This window comes from Urocitellus parryii, chromosome 16 (genome assembly GCF_045843805.1).
Source record: "Urocitellus parryii isolate mUroPar1 chromosome 16, mUroPar1.hap1, whole genome shotgun sequence".
Classification (NCBI taxonomy): Eukaryota; Metazoa; Chordata; class Mammalia; order Rodentia; family Sciuridae; genus Urocitellus; species Urocitellus parryii.
In genome coordinates this window covers 9,643,048-9,665,256 of record NC_135546.1, presented here as the reverse complement: position 1 = coordinate 9,665,256, position 22,209 = coordinate 9,643,048, and the positions used below count along the sequence as shown (strand labels likewise).

The 22,209-nt window shown below is 47.2% G+C and overlaps 1 protein-coding gene across 1 annotated transcript in view; it reads right to left on the bottom strand.

The window, feature by feature from the left end:
* Nucleotides 1-22,209, bottom strand: part of Itpr1 (inositol 1,4,5-trisphosphate receptor type 1) — a 307,500-nt gene that overhangs the window by 135,646 nt on the left and 149,645 nt on the right. Inside the window, exons 19-33 of the mRNA XM_077793448.1 lie at nt 21,251-21,370; nt 19,896-20,090; nt 17,837-18,088; nt 17,011-17,152; nt 16,136-16,316; nt 14,862-15,049; nt 12,634-12,772; nt 11,957-12,015; nt 10,978-11,139; nt 10,718-10,888; nt 10,190-10,252; nt 8,775-8,912; nt 5,821-5,946; nt 3,149-3,349; nt 799-1,050 (exon numbers count right to left, since the gene is read on the bottom strand). Coding sequence (XP_077649574.1) covers nt 799-1,050; nt 3,149-3,349; nt 5,821-5,946; nt 8,775-8,912; nt 10,190-10,252; nt 10,718-10,888; nt 10,978-11,139; nt 11,957-12,015; nt 12,634-12,772; nt 14,862-15,049; nt 16,136-16,316; nt 17,011-17,152; nt 17,837-18,088; nt 19,896-20,090; nt 21,251-21,370 — 2,389 coding nt within the window. The remainder of the gene's footprint in view (nt 1-798; nt 1,051-3,148; nt 3,350-5,820; nt 5,947-8,774; nt 8,913-10,189; nt 10,253-10,717; nt 10,889-10,977; nt 11,140-11,956; nt 12,016-12,633; nt 12,773-14,861; nt 15,050-16,135; nt 16,317-17,010; nt 17,153-17,836; nt 18,089-19,895; nt 20,091-21,250; nt 21,371-22,209) is intronic.

The window sequence follows — 22,209 nt, the reverse complement described above, 5'->3', positions numbered from 1 at the left end:
GAATGTTTTCTTAAAGGAATATTATATATCTCAGGGCTGGGGTTGTAGCTCAGTGGTAGAGCACTTGCCTAGCATATGAGAGGCACTGGGTTCAATCCTCAGCACTGCATAAAAGCATATATGTATTTGACATCTAAAAACATAGTAGTATAAATATCTCGTATGCATCATATGCTACACATGATTTTAGTTTACAATATAAACTAAAAATCTATCTTTTCAAATATACAAGGAGAAGATATATACAGTGTGATCCACTTTTCTGTTACCAATATATGTGAAAAGGGAAAAAAAAGAAAGAGGCCTGGGAGGATTAAATTCAAATTTTAACAGTGACTGGTGATAAGGGATGGGATTCTGGGTCATTCTGATTTTCTTACTGATTACCTGCTGTTTCTGAGTTTCTCATAATGGTCGTTCATTATTTCTATCATGAGTTTTCATTTTAAAGGATTCCCTCCTGGACAGAGCTCAGGGACACTCATGTGACCTGTATCTCACTCCACTCCCCACCCGTGTGCAAGGTGGTGGCCCAGGGCACATCCTCTTTGCACACTGGTTGAACTAGTTCCACAGAGCTGAGGCTGTCTCCCCCAGGGAAGGGGACAGAGAAAAAGACTGACTTTCCCCATGTTCCGATCACACCAACCTCATGCCCAAGAAGCTGCTGTCCTAGCAGAACAGTATCCTTCTGCAAAACGAGTGCAGGTCTGAACACCACCAACGGCCCACCACACCATGGCCCCAGGTGCCACGTGGAGGCAGCTGGGGAGGTCCCGCCGGGCTGGGCTGGCTCACCTCGGGGATGCAGTCCTCGTGGGTGACCACACGGACAATGTCGTCCAGCGGGAGCAGGGAGTTGCACTTGATCTCCGTGTACACGTTCTTGCCCTCGGTGCACACGGCCAGCAGCTCCACCAGGTGGATGTGGTACATGAGAGGGCTGTTCTCGTCCATCCGGTCCCGCTCAGACCGCATCATCTGGATCAGAGTCTGGAAGGAGGCTCTGTCGTTGTAGAACACGAGCACATCTTCTCCAGAGTTGACCAGCTGTGGAAAGGGCAGGGGTCAGGCAGCCTTACCAGATTCCATGTGCCCAGAAAGAGGCATGCTCTGTTGGCCTTTACCTTCCCAAACCCATGGGAACTGTATTCCTAGACTCGTCTGGATTTTTTATTCATTCACATAACTGACCGACTAAAAATCTCCTAAATGATCCTTTTACCCCCAGGATACAGAAATACCACAGTGCTCCTAAAAAAATATTAGGGGACAAGAAGGTCTATACACCATGTACGCATCAGTCAGAAAGACAGACTGCAAACTAGCACCTGTATTCCCAAACCTAATGAGGCTACGGTTTTTTTGTTTTAAATGTTTCATCTCCTTGTTTTACTGAACCAAGTATCTTTACAAGTCTTTCATCTAATGTCTTATCTCTGAGAACACCGATTATGAACTGCCAATTCAGATATGCTTTCAACATTCATCAAAGAGCCTGAGGACTCCTGTTCATAAACGTGCCCCCAGGACACAGTTCTTCATAAATCGAAGACAAGACACCGACTCAGCACGAGACAAGTTACAGAAGATCCCAGGAGTCAAAATAAAGAAGGTCAATGTTACTTAATTAACCACAGCTAACCTTCATGCTCTATGGGCCAGATATCAAGATAAACTCCTTAGATGGTGTGACGGTTTGGATGTGAGGTGTCCCCCAAAAGCTCGTGTGTGAGACAAGGCAAGAAAGTTCAGAGGACAAATGACTGGGTTGCGAGAGCCTTAACCTAATCAGTGCCTTAATCCACAAACAGGGATTAACTGACCTGTGCTTGTGGCTAGGTAAGATGTGGGACTTTGGGGAATATATCTTGTGAGCTTAGTCTTTCTCTCTGCTTCCTGGTGCCACATCCCGAGCTGCTCTCCTCCACCACACCTTTCCACCATGATGCCCTAACCTCGGGCCCCAAAGAATGGAGTCAGCCATCTATAGATCGAGACCTCTGAAACCCTGAGCCCCCCAAATAAACTTTTCCTCTTCTAATTGTTCTTGTCAGGTCTTTTAGTCTCAGCAACGAAAAAGCTGACTAAAATAGATGGATTACCTAACCTTGCTGTGCCTCCGTTTCTTCATAAATAAAAATGGGAACAAATACAATCTCTAACTCAGGGTGCTGTTGTGTAGAATAAGTAGATTACTGCCTATTCCAGAATATGGCAGGCTTCTAGTAGATGTTAGCTATTATTGTCATTTTATTTCATTTAATCTACATACTGACTCTTTCAAGTGAACACCGCTGTGCATTCACTTTATGGGAACGCTCATTGAGGTGCCAAGTAACGCGACCAAATCATGCAGCCGGGACAGCACCCCAGCCAGCTTTCCTATCCTCTCCTAAGCCCACTCTCCTAACCACCATTCTGCTGCCACCGGAATCACAAAAGTAGAACGGATTAGAAATCCAAGCATTACCGAGTTGACTCGGTATCATCAGAGATTTTATTTTAAAGGATTCCCTTCTGGACAGACCTTTTTTCTAAGGTGAAAAGATTAAACACACTGCAGTCATGGTTCGATAGGATGATGTGAGATAGCCAGGAGTGGTGGCACACACCTGTCATCCCAGCAGTTCAGGAGGCTGAGGCAGGAGGATCATGAGTTCAAAGGCAGCCTCAGCAAGTTAGTGAAGCCCTAAGCAACTCAGCGAGACCCTGTCTCTAAATAAAATACAAAAATAGAGCTGGGGCTATGGCTCAGTGGTTAAGCACTCCTGGTACCAAAAAGAAAAAATTCAAGCTAATGATTCAGGTAACTGTAGATAAAAGTCATCATCTGTGAGCAGGAAAGCTGCACTGGCTTCCTGGCCCCTAACCACATTAAAGCCCCATGCACCACGTTCTTGGTTCACTGTTCCTCTTCCTTTTCCCTCTCAGAGGAATGCAAGTCAAATGTCCTTAGAGTTAACAGCTTCACTGCAATGAAAACCTGGATCAGACTCCTGCTGGGGCCCCAGACACAAAACCATACACACACCATCACAAGCTACCCTCCCGTAGGACTCCTGCCAAGGATGCAGACCATGCAGCGAAGACCAAACCCGTTTTACATTCCTACAGATGGAGCTTCCCAGAAATGTGTGATCGTCACCTCGGCCATGACCATGTCTTGGCACTTCTTAATAAATTTCCCTTCAGCCTTGACGATCGTCTGCAGGAACTTGATGTACTGGACGTTGCGGCCGTGGGTCTCGATGCAGTGGACGAAATGCTGGACCACCCTCTCGTTGATCTCACTGCAGAGCTGGAAGTTGTTCATGAAGATGTGCTGCATGGTCACGGCTTCTAGGATCTGCCGCAGGGAGGGATGAGAGCATGGGGGACAGTCAGGAGGAGGCAGGCACAGGTCAGTGAGAACAGTCAGAGGGAGGCCTATGACCCCCAGGGAGGCTTCCTATTCCACTGTCTCACCCTGTGCTTTTTCATTTTTTTTTTCTTTTTTTGTACGAGGGATTGAACCCAGTGGCACTTAACCACTGAGCCACACCCCCAGATCCCCCACCTTTTTTTTCTGGAGACAGGGTCTCACTGAGTTACTTAGGGCCTTGCTAAGTTGCTGAGGTTGGCTTTTGACTTGGAACTAATGATCCTCCTGCCTCAGCCTCCCAAGTCAATGGGATTACAGGTGTGCACCATCGTACCTGGTTAGTCAGCTTTTCCTAAGATAAGTGCACAGAAAAATGAACCACCCAAGAGCATCCACCTCAACGGACGACAGAAACAGGCCTTCTCCACACCCACCCCATGATCTGACTACCACACATTTGTTTTGGGTTCATACCCAAGAGTAGAATTCAAGTCACAGGATATGAATATGTTTGTCTTTAGAGGCTCTGGAAAAGGTATTTCCCGTCTATGCTCTACAATACTGCTACTCCATATTCCTATGGGTGCTCAGTATCATCAGACTTTTAAATTGAAGTCTTTTCTTACAGTGCACACAGATGCATCAGATAAATTTGCATTTGATGACTCAACTCATGATATGGAGCATGCTGTCCTATCTATTGGCCATTTCAACATTCTCTACTAACAAGGCCCTGTTTGAGAGCTTTGTCAGTCTTTACAAGTGGGTTGTCTATTTTTTCCCTCATTGATCTTTTTGAATTGGTTATGCATGTTCTGCACATGAATTCTTTGTTGAACATGTGCGATGTGATATCTTGTCCCATTCTCTGGCTTGCCACTAGGAATGATGACCAGAAGTTAAATTTTAACAAACTCCAATTTGTTAGTATTTTCCTTTATAATCAGTGATATTTGCACACTGTTTAAGAAAACTTTACTTATCATACAGTCATGAGATATTCTCAGGCTATCTTTCAGGAGCATTATCTGGGACCCTTTATACATAGTTGCTGAGTTTTATGTTTGGTGTGAGGAAGGGACTTCAATCTTTTTATTATTTCTTTTTCTTTCTTTGGTACCAGGGATTGAACTCAGGGGCACTTAAGCACTGAACTATATATGCCCAGTTCTTTTTTATTTTTAGATAGAGTCTCACTAAGTTGCTGAGGCTGGCTTTGACCTTGTGATCCTCTTGCCTCAGCCTCCTGAGCCACTGGGATTATAGGAATGCACCTCCACACTCACTCAATCTTTCCATCTTTTGCCTTTTCTTTTTCTTAACGAGGCAAACAAGTATTATCATCCTACAACCCAGCAATCATTTTTTTTTTTCTGGAAACTTCTATGTTTATGTACATGTACAAAGATGTCCTCCACAGTATTATTTACAAAGCCCAAAACTATAAATTGCCTCATTACCCATTAATATAGAAATGGTTTTTAAAAAGCTACAGCCATTTAATGGAATGCTGCTTAGCCATGAAAAAGAATGAGAAAAAATAAGAATGGAATTATGCCATTTGCCAGTAAATGGATGCTAAGCAAAATAAGGCAATCTCAAAAAACTAAAGGTTGAATGTTTTCTCTAATATGTGGATGTTAATTTACAATAAGGTGGGGGGTACTAGAGAAGAACAGAGTTACCTTAGATTAGGTAGAGGGAAGTGATGGGAGGGGAGAGGGAGGAGGGTATGTGGGGATAGGAAAGATAGAAGGAAACAGACATTATTACTGTATGTATCTATGTGACTGCATGACCAATGTGATTCTGCAACATGTACACTTCGAAAAATGAGAAATTACATCCCATCTATGTATGATATATCAAAGTGCATAAATGCATCCTACTATCATGTATAACTAATTAAAAAAATTAAAAATTAAAAAGAAAAAAGAATGAGAAAAATGTACAGAGTTGATTTGCAAAGGGAGCCATTGTGCGTTAAATTTAAAAAAGGAAATGCAAGATAAAGTACTATTTAAAACATGTAATACATATGTCATATAGTTATAAATATTTTTAAATGTGTAACACATATTTAATATTTCTTTAAATATGTATTGAACAAACTCACATGGAATATAGATTTTTTTGTAGATACATTATGCATTTGGCTAGGTAGTAAGACTTGGCATTTCCATATTGCTAAGTCTGATACAATAAGAGATATGATTAGGAAAAACAGAGAAACCTATCTTCCTCTGCATCTATGGTTTCCTCCCTTCTCCCCTCTCCTGCACCACCCCTTTCCTATCCTCAAAATATGGGGGATATTTATGTCCTCCTGACAGCTGGTCACAATGTTCCCCTTTGGAATGAATACTGCATTATAAGTCCCAGAAGTCACAACAGCAAAAGGACAAGCTGTTCCAGCCCCCTCCCCAACAGCTTTGCAGACGGGCCTCCAGCCTTACCCCTGGGTTGAGGAACAGGTTTATGTGTTTATGCAGCAATGCTTGATTCTGCTGGTTGCCTGCACAGAAATTCTGCAAAAATTCATGAGCCAGCCTCATTATCTCCTGCATCTTGGTATCTTCAGCCTGTGGTGGGGACAGAGACAGAAAGCACTGATCATCAGGCCAGGCAGGACACTAGCTTCCACACCAACACTTCCCATGAAGGTAGAATTCAGGCCCCGGCTGAGGGCCGGCTGTGGGTAAATGCTGAGGCACTGCATGGTCCGCCCCAAGAGGCAGCCAGTCACTTATCTAAGCCTCATCCATGAGCCAAATTCTCTCCCACTAGCCTTAGGGTACAATCAGAAAAGACTTTATTCACTGCCCAGTAATGGCTATGCCTTCTAAACCCCCGATTCTGAAAACGGCTGAGAGCAGGCCAGGCCGACCTCCTCCCAGCTGGTGAGCCCTCGTCTCCCCAGCTCCTGGGCTCACCTGTTTAAGTTCCTAACCTACAGTGGCACATTACTCTCCAGAAGCAGGTAACAGGGCAGGGTGCATCAAAAACGGGAGCAAGTGCACCTGCCACACCTCCTTGTCACCTCAGGCATGCTGTTTAAACCCAAGAGTTAGCAGTCCCCTCTGCAAAATGGGGACAGTACCTTCCCTGAGCATTGCACATGCATCATGATGTGACTCTCCATAGACAAGATGATGGGATTCTCATTCTATATAACAAAAGTATTTCCTGCATTTAAAACATCAGTTTGCAAAAAGTTAAATATCCTGTAATAAGACAATTATATAAAACCAATTGTTATTCTGCCCAATTCTAAGTTAGAAAACATTTAAGAGAGCAAAAACAGAAAGAGTCCCTCAGTGGAAATCATCCTTCAGATTCCTACAGCCCCCAAGAGTCTCCCCAAGACATGTCACATCCATCGTCCCATCGCAGAGGCAGGAGAGTGGGGAGTGCAGAATGCAGGCCTGGAAAACAACTCTTCAGCTCTTATCCCAGCTTGACAACTTCCTTGCTATGTGACCTGGAGCAAGTTACATAACCTCTCTGGGCCTGTTTCCTTATCGTAAAACAGATACTAAAAGCACATCATGTTTGCCATTGGTTCTGGACTAGATTGGGGTCAGCCAAATTTTTCTCAAAGGGCAAGACAGTAAATATTTCAGGCTTAGTGGGTCCAGGAGCAAAATCAAGTACAGAGAGTACTCAGGTAACAATTCCAAAATATGGCCATCATTCTGACGCGTCCTACAAAAACAGACAGTGGGCTGCATGTGGCCCATGCTTATGGCTTTGTCACCTCTGGTCTAAAAAAATAACTCTGGGAGAAAACAGGACAGGAACAAGTGACAGAAGGAATCTGAGTGACCAGCTCTGATCATGGAACAACAACAGGAGAATGATAAGGGATCCGAATCACAAGTCCCAGCATGACGGAGCGGGGGTTACATTTGTCCCTTGCCAGTGGGAGTGGAGAGGTGGCAAACCTTCCAGCTGGAAGACATCGGAGGGCTTAGGACAGAGAGCTGCTGCCTCGGGAACCTTCAATAGTACCACGCTTGCCTCTGCCCACTGAAAAGCAACCTCCAGGTGCTCAAGGCACCAAAGAGCCTCCCGGGCTTGAATTCAGATTTTTTAAGGCAAATAAGCTTTGAAGACATCACATCTCACAGGGTTCCTTGTTGATGGGCTCCCTGTACACCACTCATGCACAGGGATGTCTGTGCCCATCCCAAAGTGAAAAAAGGTAGGCGCACACACATACACCCCTTTAAACCACAGATTGCAACCTTATCTGGGTGCATGGAGCCTGATGCTGTTCTGAAGATGTCCACTGCTCATTAGGGAAACCAATGATATTAGGAGACCCAGCTATGGTTGGCAAAATCCCACACGGGGAGGCAGAAGCACCCTTCTGGTCCTCCTGGCAGCCAGACTTTGAGTGACAGATGACCCATATTAACTGCAAGTTAAACTTTCCAGCCTGCACTGTCCTATTAGGGCACTGAGCTTACATTGGACTTGTGGCCGTTGAAAGCTGAGACCGACCTGGCTTATTCTCAAGGTCCCTGTGACTGAGGGGGAGGGTTCTCTGCAGGAACTTTCTGGAATGTAACACAGCAACAGGCTCAACTCCATGGTGGAGCAGAGCTGGCCCTGCTATAGGTAGCTGTATCCCCCTGAACCTCCTCATCTAAGGTGGGCTGATGACATCGTGTCTCATCTGCAGGACCACGAGAGCTCAAGAGAGCTTGCGAGCACTCGATGGGCAGTGAGCCCTCTTTAGGGGCCTCTTCACCAGCAAGCCAGCCTCTCTGAAGTCACTGGTGAACTTGACACACCTGAGTTGTGGCCCTTGGACTCCGAACCTGCACAAGCCTCAGTTTCTGCTGTCAAATGGGCTCAGCACGAAGCCCCACTGGCTCTTGCAGGATGGAGTGAATGCTTTCACAAGGGCCTGAGCAGCAGCGAACCAGATGCCAAGGAGTTAGGCTCCTGCTTCCCTAAACCCAACCTCCATCCACTACAAGGACAATCTACAGCAACCAAACAGGAGACCTCAATCCAAGTGTCTTCACCTCAAACACGCACCCAGAAGATGTCAAGGATGGGCAAGTCCCATGTTCCCACCAGCATTCAGCAACCTGTGACACTTACATTGCTGCCGCAGTATTGTAAATGAAACCACGGAGGCCCAGGCCATTGAAGGTGTAGGGTTGACCCCTGATAGACACACATCTATGCAATGTGGCTTGGGAATCAGAATAAATGGACTCTTCTTCCATCAGAGAATCTTAAAAATGGTGCAGCTGGTCTGTTTCATACAAGCTACCTAAAACTGCCTTATAGTCACAACAACCCATGAGCTGCATGGGTTTCCACGGAGGATTTCCATCTGAAGGGCTAGAGGAATCCCCCTGGGAGCACAGCCCCGAGCCAGGGGCCTGTTCACCTTCTCGTAGGGGATCTGCAGCAGCTCCAGCACCACGGCGTGGGCGCCCATGTTCCGCAGCAGCCTCTGCTGCTGCTTCCTACTCTTCTTCACAGAGGCACTCTCCTGCACACAGAGCTTGCTGAGCCGGATCAGAATCTGGGAGAAAAGAAGCACCTCAGAAAATCAGAAAAAGCACCTCAGAAATCAGAAAAAGACCACAGGGCAGGCAGGCGGAAGGGACCACAATACATTAAAAACCTCAAATAGCCAGGCATGGTGGCGCACGCCTGCAATCCCAGAGGCTCTGGAGGCTCAGACAGGAGGATCCTGAGTTTAAAGTCAGCCTCAGCAAAAAAGTGAGGCGCCAAGCAACTCAGTGAGACCCTGTCTCTAAATAAAATACAAAATAAGGATGGGGATGTGGCTCAGTGGTCGAGTGCCCCCGAGTTCAATCCCTGGTACCACTCCTGTCCCCTGCCACCCCCCTCCCCCCAAAAAAATACCAGGGCAAACCCACACCACACTGTATGCAGCGTCCCTGTCAATTACATTAAACCAAACCTATGCAAGATCAAGAATGTGCCTTCCAGAATTAGCCAATTATGGCTTCAAGAGCAAGCGGGACAGTTTCAGAGAGAGCACTGCCAATCCTACGAGCAGGCCTCAACAGCCGAGAAGGGGGAAGAGTTTGCTCTGGGGTGCGAAAACACAAAGGCCCCAACCTGCCAACTCTGAACCACCTCATGCAAAGATTTCCAAAGAGCTGTGGCTGTCACTGGTGTGTACCATGGTGTGGAGACACACACCTGACAATCACACCAGCTAATCCTGTATCTGACTGCAAAGTTTCAGGAACACGGGGTGCCTATGAAAAGGCTGCACCTCTGAGAGGCGAGAAACGGACCACACAAGAAATGGCAGGGCATGTTCAAATTCAGATGCTGAAAGCATTCAACCCGTGAGCTCTACTTTCTTCCTGCTAAATTTTACATGAAAAAGAAAGTGCAGGCGTTCCTGCCTTCCACTGGACCACCACTAACTAGAGCTCCCTAGAGAATAATTTATTTTGTTCTTTTTAGTAGCCTGACAGTAGAGTGAATTTTGACATATTATACACACATGGCAGATAACTTCCCATTCTGGGGTGGAACGTGATGTGGAGTGGAGCTTCACTGCTCGAGTATTCACGTATGAACACAAGAAAGTTAAGTCCATTCATTCTACTGTCGTCCCTATTCCCATCCCTCTTCCTTCCCCTCTGTCTAATCCAGTAAACGTCTGTTCTCGCCTCCTCCCCACTTATTGTGTTAGCACCCACATGTCAAAGAGAACTTCCTGGGGCTGGGGTCGTGGCTCAGAGGTAGAGGGCTTGTCTAGCAGTGAGAGGCACTTTATTTTGGGGGATTAAAGAAGGGAGAAGGCCAAGGGCTTACCTCTTTCACCACTCTGTAGTTGTAGCTGCTGGTGCTTTCTTGCTTTTCTGACTTATTCCCCTCCTAGGGACCAAAAGGAACACAACTGTGGTTTGCACAGCTCTCAGGCAAGTGTGGGATTGCTAGGGTGAGCACCACCTTTCATCAAAGAACAGGAGTTCTGTGCTATTGTCCAACAGCCATGGTGGGTCTGCCCCTAAGACATCTACACTCAACAGGAAGAGGATGCCAGGCCTTGGCTGCAGAATAGGTTTATTCCTGGGGCGTCAGGAAGAGAAGTATGGCGCTAATTCCCTCCACATCCGGGTCTCTCCTACATGGCCCCGGGTGGCCTAGAGACGCAGGTCACCTTTGATTTTGTACCTTTTTTTCCTAGAAGAATAGTTGCCACCCTGGTGTCTTAACAAGGAAAACTTTTGCAAATGAAGCCCAGCTATAATCTGAATTTGTATCTAAGGACAACAGGGAGTGTCCTTGCTTTGAGAGGCCCATCCACCTGCCCGGTGCCCTAACCTGTGCTTCTCTCACCTCGGTTTTCTTATGTTCGTTTTCACCAGACACACCATCCATGGTCTCGTCGGGGCCTTGCCCTTTGTAAACCCAGAGCTCAGACTTTTCCACGATGGACCGCAACTGATCCAGGTCTTGTTTGATCTGTTTGTAGTTGTCCACATCCTGGCTGGTGACCAGCAGTTGAACCTTGAGGAGTGCAGTGCGTCAGCGGCACGGGCCTTAATGGACACAGTCCACTAGTCACACACCACACACCCGCTGGCCACGTGAGCTACCTGCTTGAAGGCCTGGAGGACCTCCTGCCTCTGACTGAAGTGCCGAAAGAGGAGCTGCAGGGCCCCGGACACCAGGGGCGGGTAGTCGTGCATGGTCAGGTGGAGCAGGACGCGGAGGAAGGTCCGGCCGCCATGATCGTCCAGGTCCAGTGGGGTGTTCTCCTCACTGCAAGAGCACACAGGAGAGGAGAGGCCCAGTGAGCCTCGGGGGCCTCACTCATACCCGGCCTGGACGGGTTTCTAACCCTCTATCCCATTTCACAGGACTTAGCTCCTTCAGTGTTAAAAACTTACTTCACCTTCAACTATTCCATGAGGGGAGGGGACAGTAGGCTGTTTAACTGTCAAACTTTTTTTTTTTTTTAAACCCTGAGCCACACGAAACTCTAAGCTTTTGAATCCTCAAGGCTTTGGGAGGAGGCCATTACGCATCAACAAAGAATCCCCCCAGTGTGGGTTACTATAAGAATGATGGAATGGGGTATTTATGCTAAATTCTAAGCTGGCAGGTGTATTCGTTTACAACAACAATAATAATATTTTCATTCAAAACTGAGTACTGTGATATTTTAGGAGGGATTCAACAACAGGAACAAGGAACAGACAGACTGTTTCTTTGCTGCATTGCTAACACCACGGCCCACCAGTGAAGAAGCTTGTGTGTTTGGAAGCTCTGTTTTGAGTCCCCTGTTTCTTTTGCTTCTATTTTCTCACTTAAACATAATTTTCTCATTTAAACATGATCTTGTGATGTATGCACTTGGGGGGACACCTCCTTAAATCCTTTCTGTCCTGGGCAAGAAACACGCACGGGCCACCTCACAGTGATGTGAGAACTAAGAACACAGAGATCAGCAAAGCAGGCAGAGCCCAGAGATTAAGAAGCTACTAATGTGGCCGAGGACAAGCCGTTTGGAGCTGGAGAAGAGTGGCCTTGCACCTCCCGGTCCCACCTATGACACAGCAACTGAAAGTGCACTTTCCTTCCTCCAAAGATGCCCTCCGCTTGCTCCTCGATGTGTTCAAAGTCAAGAGCCCCTGAAAAGTTAGAGAACGTAACTTGAGACACGTGCATGGCTGGTGAACCTCTCAAAAGGTGAGCAGGGCAAAGCTGCGGGGCTAACCCACATCTTCCGGAATCACCCACTGCCCAGGTAGGGGGCCACGCTAACCCAGGGGACACCCTCTAGAGCCTCACTGCTGCCACTTCTCTTCGTGCTGAAGGGGAGTGTGGTGACCTCACCCAAGGAAGCGTGGGATTAGCAGGGGATTTTTTCCTACCACAACCTTCTGCCTAACCTGTCTCCACTACTTCCTGGGCAGGAAAAAACTTCCAACATGAGTAAAACTGCTCATGACACTGACATTTCTTGGGAAATTTATTTTTTCATCATTCTGTTTTATGGGGACAACACCAAAACCTCTGCTGTCTCAAGTCCCCGAGACAGGAGGAGATAAGATCCTTCAGTGAAGCCATGTGGGGTCTTTCCATTATTTGTCCTGCCCCAAAAGAATCAGTCTCAGGTACATGTCTCTGAAGTACAGTTGTCCTCAAAAACACTCCCACTGTACACTCCTTTCTAGAAGACACCATTTGCATCTCTAGTTTTCCCAGGTCCCATTCTATGGCCAAAACCCCACTCTGGGATCACCAACCTGGCACATTACTGGGCCCTTCTTGGCTGCTGTTTCCGGAGGATGTTTCCGAGGTCTGGGAGTTGCTTTCATCAAACTCGCGCTTAAATATACACAGGAGGCAGGAGATCCTATAATCCAACCTCACATTCAAAATGAACTAAAGATGGAAGAGGAAACGGAAACAGGTTGGTTATATGAACATGCCACCTTCAGCCCCTCGCCAAGCCATTGTGCTCGGGCAGGGCCCAGCATTAGCTGCACCAATTCCCTTAAGCACTAAGTGAGGCAAATACTTGGCTTAGATTTCAAGTCACGTTAACAACAGCAGAACTTCCACGGGACCTACCAAGTGGGGCCACATCACCTTAGTTTCTAGGGCGCTTCGGCATCCGGCAACTCACTCAGCTACATCAACCTCTCCCTGCTCCGCCCCGTGAAGCAGGACTTCTCAGCCACTGCTAACCGCCAGCTCTGGGCCAAACACAGGGGAGAGTAAAGTTGGCTGCTTTGGAGCCCTGACAGCAGTTTTCTTTTTACTACTGAGTGTATATTTTGAACATGTTTCTGGCTGTTTCCCCTGATTTGGGGAACAGATCCCTGGACTCCTTTTTTTTGACGTCCTGAATTCCCTCTACGCCAGCAGACGTAGGATGCGTTTCCCAGGATGGCTGCTCAGGTCAAAAAGAAAGACCAGCCACCTGGCTCTGCTGAAGGAGCTCACGTTCTTCCTTCCGTACTGTCTTTGTTTCTGGGTAGCCCTCTTGGCAACCTAACCCCATTTCAGGGCTGTTTGGCCTGCCTCCCGACTCCCTGTCTAAGTTTCCAAACAACTTCTGTACATCCCACTTGGTATCTTCCCAGAGCCTCAAAACTCACTACGATGGTAACTTGTAGGTGTCGGCATGAATGGGTTACGGGGTACCCGGGCGGCTGACAGGAGGAGTGAACACACTGAACTCTTGTGGGTGAGCTGGCTGTAAAGACTCACAGAGAGGGAGGAAGATGGGCAAGGAGCAACTGCTGGTAACAGAAGGATTTCATTTTTGCTGTAATCTTTTTTAAGTTATGACACTGTAGCAAGTTTGCATGGCACATGGAAATCATCACAGAATGAGGGAGAACTTGTTGACAAAGGCCGGGAACCATTCCAAGAGCACGGTCCTTGAAGAGGCAAAAGCCGGAGACTCTGTGCACAGGGGAGGGTCTGTCCTGGGTTTGTGACCCTCTTGGCTTCACTACAGCTTGAAACCCCTGCGCCTGTGCTCCCCCTTTCCGCTCCTTGTAGGCGATTTTCATTCCTGAACAAAGTCATCTTCCAAATGGTAAGACTCTGAGCAGGTTCGGGTTAGAGCAGACACACAGAAGCCATCCTGAGTTGCTCACTGTTGAACTCATAACATCCAAAAGCGTTTCGGGCATTCCGTCCACCTGAGCCACCCTCTCCCGTCTGTCCCTGAACAACCTGTTCCCCAACTTGCCCCCACTTCAGGATCTTTGAATTTGCTCTTTGTCTTGAGACTCTTCCTGGATATCTGCAAGGGCAGCTCCTCATTTCATTGAAGTCTCTGATAGTGACATCTCACTAGAGAAGCCTTCTCTGATAATGCCATCAAAAACAATGTCCCCCAAAGCCCAGCTACCCACAATTCTGAATATCACCCCGAACCTCCTTTGTATTTTAACATCTGAGCACTGATTTTTAAAAATATATATATATGCCTACACTTGCTATCCAAATGAGCTCCTTAGGAGCAGAAATTTAATCTACTTGGTTCATTGTTAGGATTCCCAGTGCTTAAAGGGACTTGGCACTGGCTTGGGCTCAAATATTTTTCAAATGAATGAATGAATACAAGAAAAATGGCGGGAATAAGGAAAAGAGGAAAGTTCGCAAAATCAGTGGAACCCCGAACGGATTTAGGATCCCTGACAGGGAGCTCAGGAGCCGGGAGCAGGAGGATCAGTGAATTCCAAGGCAAGGGGACAGAACAGGCAGAGACAGGGAGGCAGTGTCCTTGGGAAGCTAAGGGGACTCCAGCAAGTCCCGGTGTGGCTGGAGGGACAAGGCTGTGCTGGGCAGGGGCAGGAGATGGCAGTGAAGGAATCGAGGAGTCAGCTCCACAGCAAAGGGAGAGCTGAGCTAAGAGACTTTCCCATTTCTTCTCAGAACGCCTTGGACTCCGTCAGAGCAGAGGGCAGATGCAAACAGTGCCTCTGGGAGCACCTTCCCGCCCCTCCTCCCATACCTGCAGGATCTCGATGATCTTCAACTTGGTGTCCATCACCATGATGTCCTCCTTCTCCGGCTCCGCCTGCTTCACGTTGCCTTCAGGGGCAGCGGCCATGGGGGTCATGGGCAAAAAGCCACCTCCCCGGAGCACCACCTGGGTCATCAGTTCCCCGACTCCATGGATGGACCTCATCACGTTACTGCCTGGGAAGGGCCAGGACAGACCTGGGTCAGACCTCTGCAGAGTTCCCTGAGCACCTGGCAAGGGGCAGGGGCGCTCTGAACAGGTCCTTTAACCTGGCCCCTTCCAAAACACTCTCGGGACCCCAGGAACCCGAAAAGGTGGGTGCCTACCCCAAAGCTGAAGACTTCTGAGAACAGTGGAAAGAACTTGGGTTTTGTTAGCCCCCGTGGGTGATATGAATTCACACCCAGGTTTTATTCCTCAGCAACATATATGCTTGTTAATGTGCAAAGTACTTAAGATCTCAGCACCAACCAGGCACAAAACCTGGCACTGCTCTCAAAGGCAGCTTGATCATGGGGACGTCATATCATCCCTCAGTTTTCTCACATATAAACGAGAAATATTTGTGTGTGTGTGTGTGTGTGTGTGTGTGTGTGTGTGGTGCTGAGAATCAAACCCAGGACCTAGTGCAAACTAGGAATTCTATCCCTAAGCTACACCCCAATCCTTAAAGCAGAATAAGAGCTCAACAACAGAATAGCATTATTATGCATGCAAAATGGCTACAGCACAGGGCTTAACAAAGAGCAGGAGACACATACAGAAAACCAGTTGAAAAATGAGACCGACTCTGTGCTATGTTTCTTCCTACAACCGAGGAAGAAATAAGCATATAAGGGGGGTTTTCCTATTCACAAAGTGGAAACAGATACCAAGACACAAGCCTGGATCATGTTTCATGCATAACTATTATCATCCAGGGTCCAAGAACATCACAAACAAACGAGGACACACATGTTTTTGAGAACTAAACACTGAAAATGCCAGGTGACTTTCCAATGGTTCCACAAAGTGGACACAGGCTCCCACAGGTGAATGCACAGGAGAGATCCCAAAACACTAATCATGAGACTCGACGCCAGGGGTGTGGGAATTCACACAACGGTCCCTGGGACTTTTTTTAACATTTGAGAATGTTCATGATGAAGAGCGGAAGGAATGGAGGGGGGAAGGACGTGATGTCACAAGGCGAGGCAGGATGTGACAGGGACAGGGAAGGCTGGGAGGGCATCTCAGATGTACGGGCACCATCAGATACTCACTCTTCAGCTTCTCCACATCATCGTTACCTTTATTCTCTTCTCCTTTCGCCATCTTGCTGATGGGGAAAATGGTCGTCACGTGCACACAGTCCAAGATGGCGAGGAGGATCTTGGTCAGCCGCAGGAGGTCAGAGAAGTTGTAGAAACCAAAGTATATGAGGTTCCTGGCTAAGTTGACAACCTACCGTGGGCGAAAGAAGGTGGCGTTAGAGGAACAGCACCCTCCTGCTCCACCTGAGGTCGACTAGTTAGTAATAGCCGAGAGACCTGACCTTCCTCATGTAAGAGAAGGCAGGTATTTCCCTTACAGTCTCTGTTAATGAGTAAATGAGAAACAGAATCCTGCAAATCTGCTCATTTGCTCTGATGACTAGTTAATAAAATTGTCCTAGTCACCGAGTGTGTGCAGCTGCCCCAGGCTAACACTGAGCAAACCAAGTAATACCGACATGGACCCAAATACCACCACTGCAATCCTCAGAAATACAACCCCAAAAGGCGGAAGTGGTCCCAGAGACATTTTAAGTTAAAGGTAATAAGGTTTTATGTTCCTCAAAGGATTAATCTATGGCAGATCCCAAGCACAGTGTGTTTCTCCCTGACACTTTTAACACGAATACAGAGCGCACGTCACATTCTGTCATTTTACATGACCCAATTGTCTTCCTGCGTTTCTTCCAAGAGCCTCCTTGAGCCACGTGACTGGTGTTGGTTCTGTTTTAGGCTGGAACAAAACTGAGTGGAAATTCTTTTTGATGACACCAATCAGAGCATCGTGACAAAAATCACCACTTACTAACATATTTTATATCTGCCCCGTTGCCGTAAAACCACTGAAAAAGGAACTAAAACACACAGGTCACATCGTGCGTTACCTCAAACGTAAGCTTATTCTTCTCCTTATCAGAAAATGGAAACCTCTGGCAAACCACGTCCCGTAAATACTCCTCCACAAACTCCATGGTCTGAGCAAACCTCTCCTTGATTTCATCTCGGGATGCTCCACTACTGTCATAGCTGCAAGGAGGGACAGGGGAAGGGAACACCGTGTCACGCTGTGCCCAGGCCGCTCAGCCCCAAAGTCAACGTCCCTGACACTTTGTATCCCTGCACCCTGGTTCTCCTCTTCCTCCTCAGCACGTCACCACATACACATCAGTCACTGACCTTATTCTCCCATCCTCCCCACTAGCATAGAAATAAGGTGTCCAGCTTCTTCACTAATATTCCTTGATCTTGGCACACAGTACACATTCAAATGTAGAGATTATTAGAGATATATGAAAGGTATAAAACACAATCATGCCATCTCTTTCAGGGGACTGAACTCAGGGACACTTAACCACTGAGCCACATCCCCAGCCCTTTTTATTTTTTGAGACAGGGTTTCACGAAGTTGCTTAGATCTGCTAAGTTGCTGAGGCTGGCCTTGAACTTGAGATCCTCCTTCGTCAGGCTCCTGAACTGCTGGGATTTATAGGCATATAGCTTTGTGCCTGGCCATCTCTTACTTTAAGGAATGAAATAATATTTGCCAAGCAAATGATTTCACTTTAAATTGAACAATGTCAAAAAATAGATAAATAAAAACTTCATCTTTCTTCCATGATTCAGTAGAAATCACACGTGGCTTAGCTACTGCTGCACCGAACATTATAAACACGAGGTTTTGGGGTCTCCACAAGAAGGAGCCAGACTCACTCATCAATGGCGATCTCCGAGGGGATCTCGGACCAGAGGCGGGCGTATTTCACGGGAGTGACTTGCTCCTGGGGGTCTCTGTCCACGTGCATGTGGAGCATGAGACGGCAGAAGGAGGCTCGCAGGTCGTAGGGCAAGTTCTCGTCAGACATGCAGCGCAGGATGAGGTCCACATCCAGCTGGCCTGATATCTCGTTGATGGCCAGGTACTGGCGGTCCAGACACATCCTAGCAAAGAGGTTCAACTGATACCTGAGGAAAGAAAAGGGGCATCGGGTTGGCACTCTAGGTATCCAGGCAGGCCCTGTTTCCCTGGGGACACATTTGGCCATCTGAACTTACACCCACACCCCCATGTGACTCTTCTACACCCAACTTTGGCTCCTGTAATAAAACAAAGTTCATGCTACGCCAGAAAGCCAGGGGAGACAGCCAACCATCTCACGAGTCCAGCCGTGCTAGGGCAATCATGTCGTAACTTGATTCCATTTTACCCTGAAATGTTTTATAAAATAATCAGAGGAACATGGCTAGGCCTTCCATGGTTCTCTTGGATGGTACATTAATAAAAGAGAATACCACCTAACTCAAAATTAAACTGTCTGCCTCTATTAACACAGATACATTTCAGAAACAATATTGAATGATCAAGGCCAGTTTTAGAAGGGTATCTGGTGTAGGGTATAATTTGTATGAAATTTTAATAAGGGAAAACTATGTGATTTATGGGGCATACGGATGTAGTAGAAATTGAAGGGATGAATATCATGTACAATGGGAGGGAAGAAACTGGAACGCTTGAGGTAAGAAAAGACATTTTAACTGCTAAGTTTTATTTATTTTATTAGAAAAATACTAGAAGCACTACTTTCTTCTCTCTTCCTCTTAGAAGTATCTACTGAGTTACTTCCCTCCTGTTTCCTTCCTTTCCTCTCAGGAGGCAGGGCGAGAAGCTTCAGAGCTGGGGGCGGGGTGACATCCTCAGAGCTGGGGAGATGACACAGAGGTGGAGACTGGTGGCAGTGGGCATGTACCAACAGGAAACATCCCAGGAATGACGAGAGTAGGGGGTATTATGATCACAGGAAGGGTGACGGCTAGAACAGACCCCGCAGTGTTGTTAAAATTTTGGAAGCAAAGGTCACGCATCCCTTGTTGGAAATGCTCAGGAGCAGAGTTTCAGGCCTTGGAGTTTTCTAGACTTGGGAAGACCTGCAGTCTATACTGATCTGAAAGTCTGAGAGACTCCGAAATCTGAAACCTTTTGAGCGTCATGTCGGGGTTTGAAGTTTCCGATTTCAATTTCAGATTCAGGAGAAGGAATGTTCACAGTTTTCATTCCGTACTCGCACAGAGGTGTACAAACAGATGTAGTAATGCAGAGATATGTGCACACATGGGGTCATTGTCTAGCTCGGTCTGTAATCATTCCAAAAGATGGGTACAATCACCACTATTCTGCAGATACAGAAACTGGAGGATGAAGTCAATCTTGGTCAATGTCAGAAAACTAGTAAGAATATAGGTCAGGATCTAAACCCACACAGATTGACGCTTAACTACCACAATACACGCAGCCTTCACTGATAAATGGTGATGAAGGGTGATCCCAGGCCCTGACAGGCCCTCGCAGTCCTTCCTCCTACTTGTGACCCCAGCATGCCCCGCTATCAATGAATTACATATTCAGGAGATCATATGCTTGCAAATTTTTTTTTTTTTTTTTTTTTGTACCAGGGACTGAACCTAGGGACACTTAACCACTGAGCCACATCCCCAGCTCTGTTGTGTTTTATATATAGATAGCAAGGCTCTAAGCAACTTAGCAAGGCCCTAAGTTGCTGAGGCTAGTTTTGAACTTGTGATCCTCCTGCCTCAGCCTCCCAAGCTGCTGGGCTATCAGGGTGTGTCACCAGGCCCAGCTTATGCTCTTAAATTGAAAACACCACCTCTGTCTTTCTGCTGGGCGATCTCCCAGAGCGAGCAGCCTGGTGACTCCCTGGAGCAACCAACAAGCAAGCAGCATATTCCAGCCGAGCCCCCCACATCTCCCTCACACCTGTAGTAGCTGAGGACATCGCGATCCTCCTTCTGCCCTTCCTTGGCATCCTGCGCCAACTCCCTGACGCTCTTACTGCGAATCTCTTTGTTGCTGTCTCTCCAGAACAGCCACACCTCCTCCTCGTCCTCCCCGGCCTCCAGAGCATTTTCCCCGGTGGAGACGCCTTCGAATTCAAAACGAGAGAGAACCAGCCTAGAGATGGGGAGAAGGGGAAGGCGTTATTTCTGAAATTCTTTGAAATCCAGCTCCATTACACACATGAAGCAGCTTCGTATTTTATCCTCCCTCCAGCAGAGCCACATGGAGTAGAACCTCTACCTCTTTCTCAACTAGCTGGTTCTGCTTCTCCAGTGGACCCCTGTAAATGTCTGGAGACTATCTGGGTTGTCACACTGAAAGAGAGGGGTTGTTCTGACATCTAATGGGTAGAAGTCAGGAACACTGCTAAACATCCCACGACACACTGGAAATCCCCCACCACAAAGAATTACCCAGCCCCAGAGAAGCTAAAAAACTGCATTAATCCAAGCCCCATGATAAGTTATGCATAAGAAACAAAAAATATACAGTTTTTAAGACTACCCATGCTGGGCACAGTGCTGCATGCCTGTAATCCCAGAGACTCAGGAGGCTGAGACAGGAGGATTGCAAGTTAGAGGCTAGCCTGAGAAACTTAGTAAGGCCCTAAGTCACTTAGCAAGACCCTGTCTCAAATTTTAAAAGAAAAAAAAAAAACAAAGGGAGGGTTGAAGGTATAGCTCAGAGTTTAAATGCCTGAGTTCAATCCCTGGTACCATAAATAAATAAAAGACTATCCACGCTATTGCATATACTTACCAGAAAAACTGCTTGGTAAAATATAGGAAAAACACCAAAAAAAAAAAAAAAAAAAAAAAAAAAAGCCTGCTTTCTTCCTAAGACAAACTACTGCCATACCCAGAACATCTATGGACCAATGAACACTTGTGAATAGTGATCATTTAAAACTCTTCTCAATACTGATTTCATGTTTACACTGAATATTAATGATATCCTTTAAAATTTTTAATTGCTCATCCCACTTCAAGAATTTTCACCTCTTAAAATTAAACTAGCATCTGTCTAGTGCTCCCCAATGAGCTTACATGATGTTTAAGCCAGGACGCTTCGAAATCTGCAGAGAGGCCACCCCACAAACTCAAATGCCCCCCCCTCCCCCCCCCCCCGAGAAGAGCTGCAAAGTGAAGAGTGAAAGGCAGCCAGCCTGACTCAGACTGACTCAAGAAATGAAGGGGCACAAACCTCCACGGAGCCTCCCCGTCCACCCACACACCCCTTCCTCCACTTGACCCTAAGCCCCAGCTCCGACTCACTTGGTCTCAATCAGGATGTCGGCGTTGGTGGGATTCAGCACAGCTTTGCAAATCAGCTCCTGGGTCACTGGGATGGATTTGTTCATGGACACGCAGAGGTCAGAGAGGTAATCCAGGAACCTAACCAGAGACGGAAAACAGGACTGGAGAGAGAGCAGAGGCTTGGCGGGAGGGGTTGATTCCTCCTCAGGTGGGTAGTTCCCACACGGAGGCCAGGGTGCCTGTGACCACGGCACCACCAGAACCCCGGATGAAGGAACAAAGGAGTCAAAGAAGAGAGATGGCAGTGATTATGGCCAAGGAAGAGCCGATCAGGCCAAAATGAGGAGGGGGAAAGCAGGAGAAAGAGTCCACGTCAGGAAGAGGTGGTGAGAGCCTGAGTGGTTGGGCTGGGCTCTGGGAAGCCTGGCCGGGGTGCTGACTCACTGTGCTGATAGGGACAGTCATTTGGAGAAATCACTTAACCTCATTATACTTCAGTTTTCCTATCTACAGAAAAGGAGGTTTAATTCCAGAGCTCCATCCTGTGGGTACGGGAAGTGCCTCCTGGGCTCCCTTCCTGGCCCCCAGCAGCCCTGTGAGATGCGGGTTGTTTTTATGGGTGCAGTCATGTCCTCTAGCAGCCCTAAGCAGCTCTCCAGTGGGGGCACTCGTAACAGCAGCAATGGCTGCGTCTGCAAAAGACTTACCGATGATATCCTGGGGGTGGGATCTGCCTGGTATTCATGGGGTGCCAAAAAGGAAATGAGTGGCCAACTGTAATTACAGTTTACTCTGCATCCATTACAGGCTAACCTCTCTTCACGAATAGTTACTTGTGTCTGATTTTCATAACTACCTGTTGAGCAGGTGAGGGAATTAAAACTGGGGAGGAAAGCCACAGTCCTCCAACAGGGAAAGATGTTGGGAGCTAGGATCCCACCTGGTACCTCATCCACTACTGCATCCCTGCCAATCAT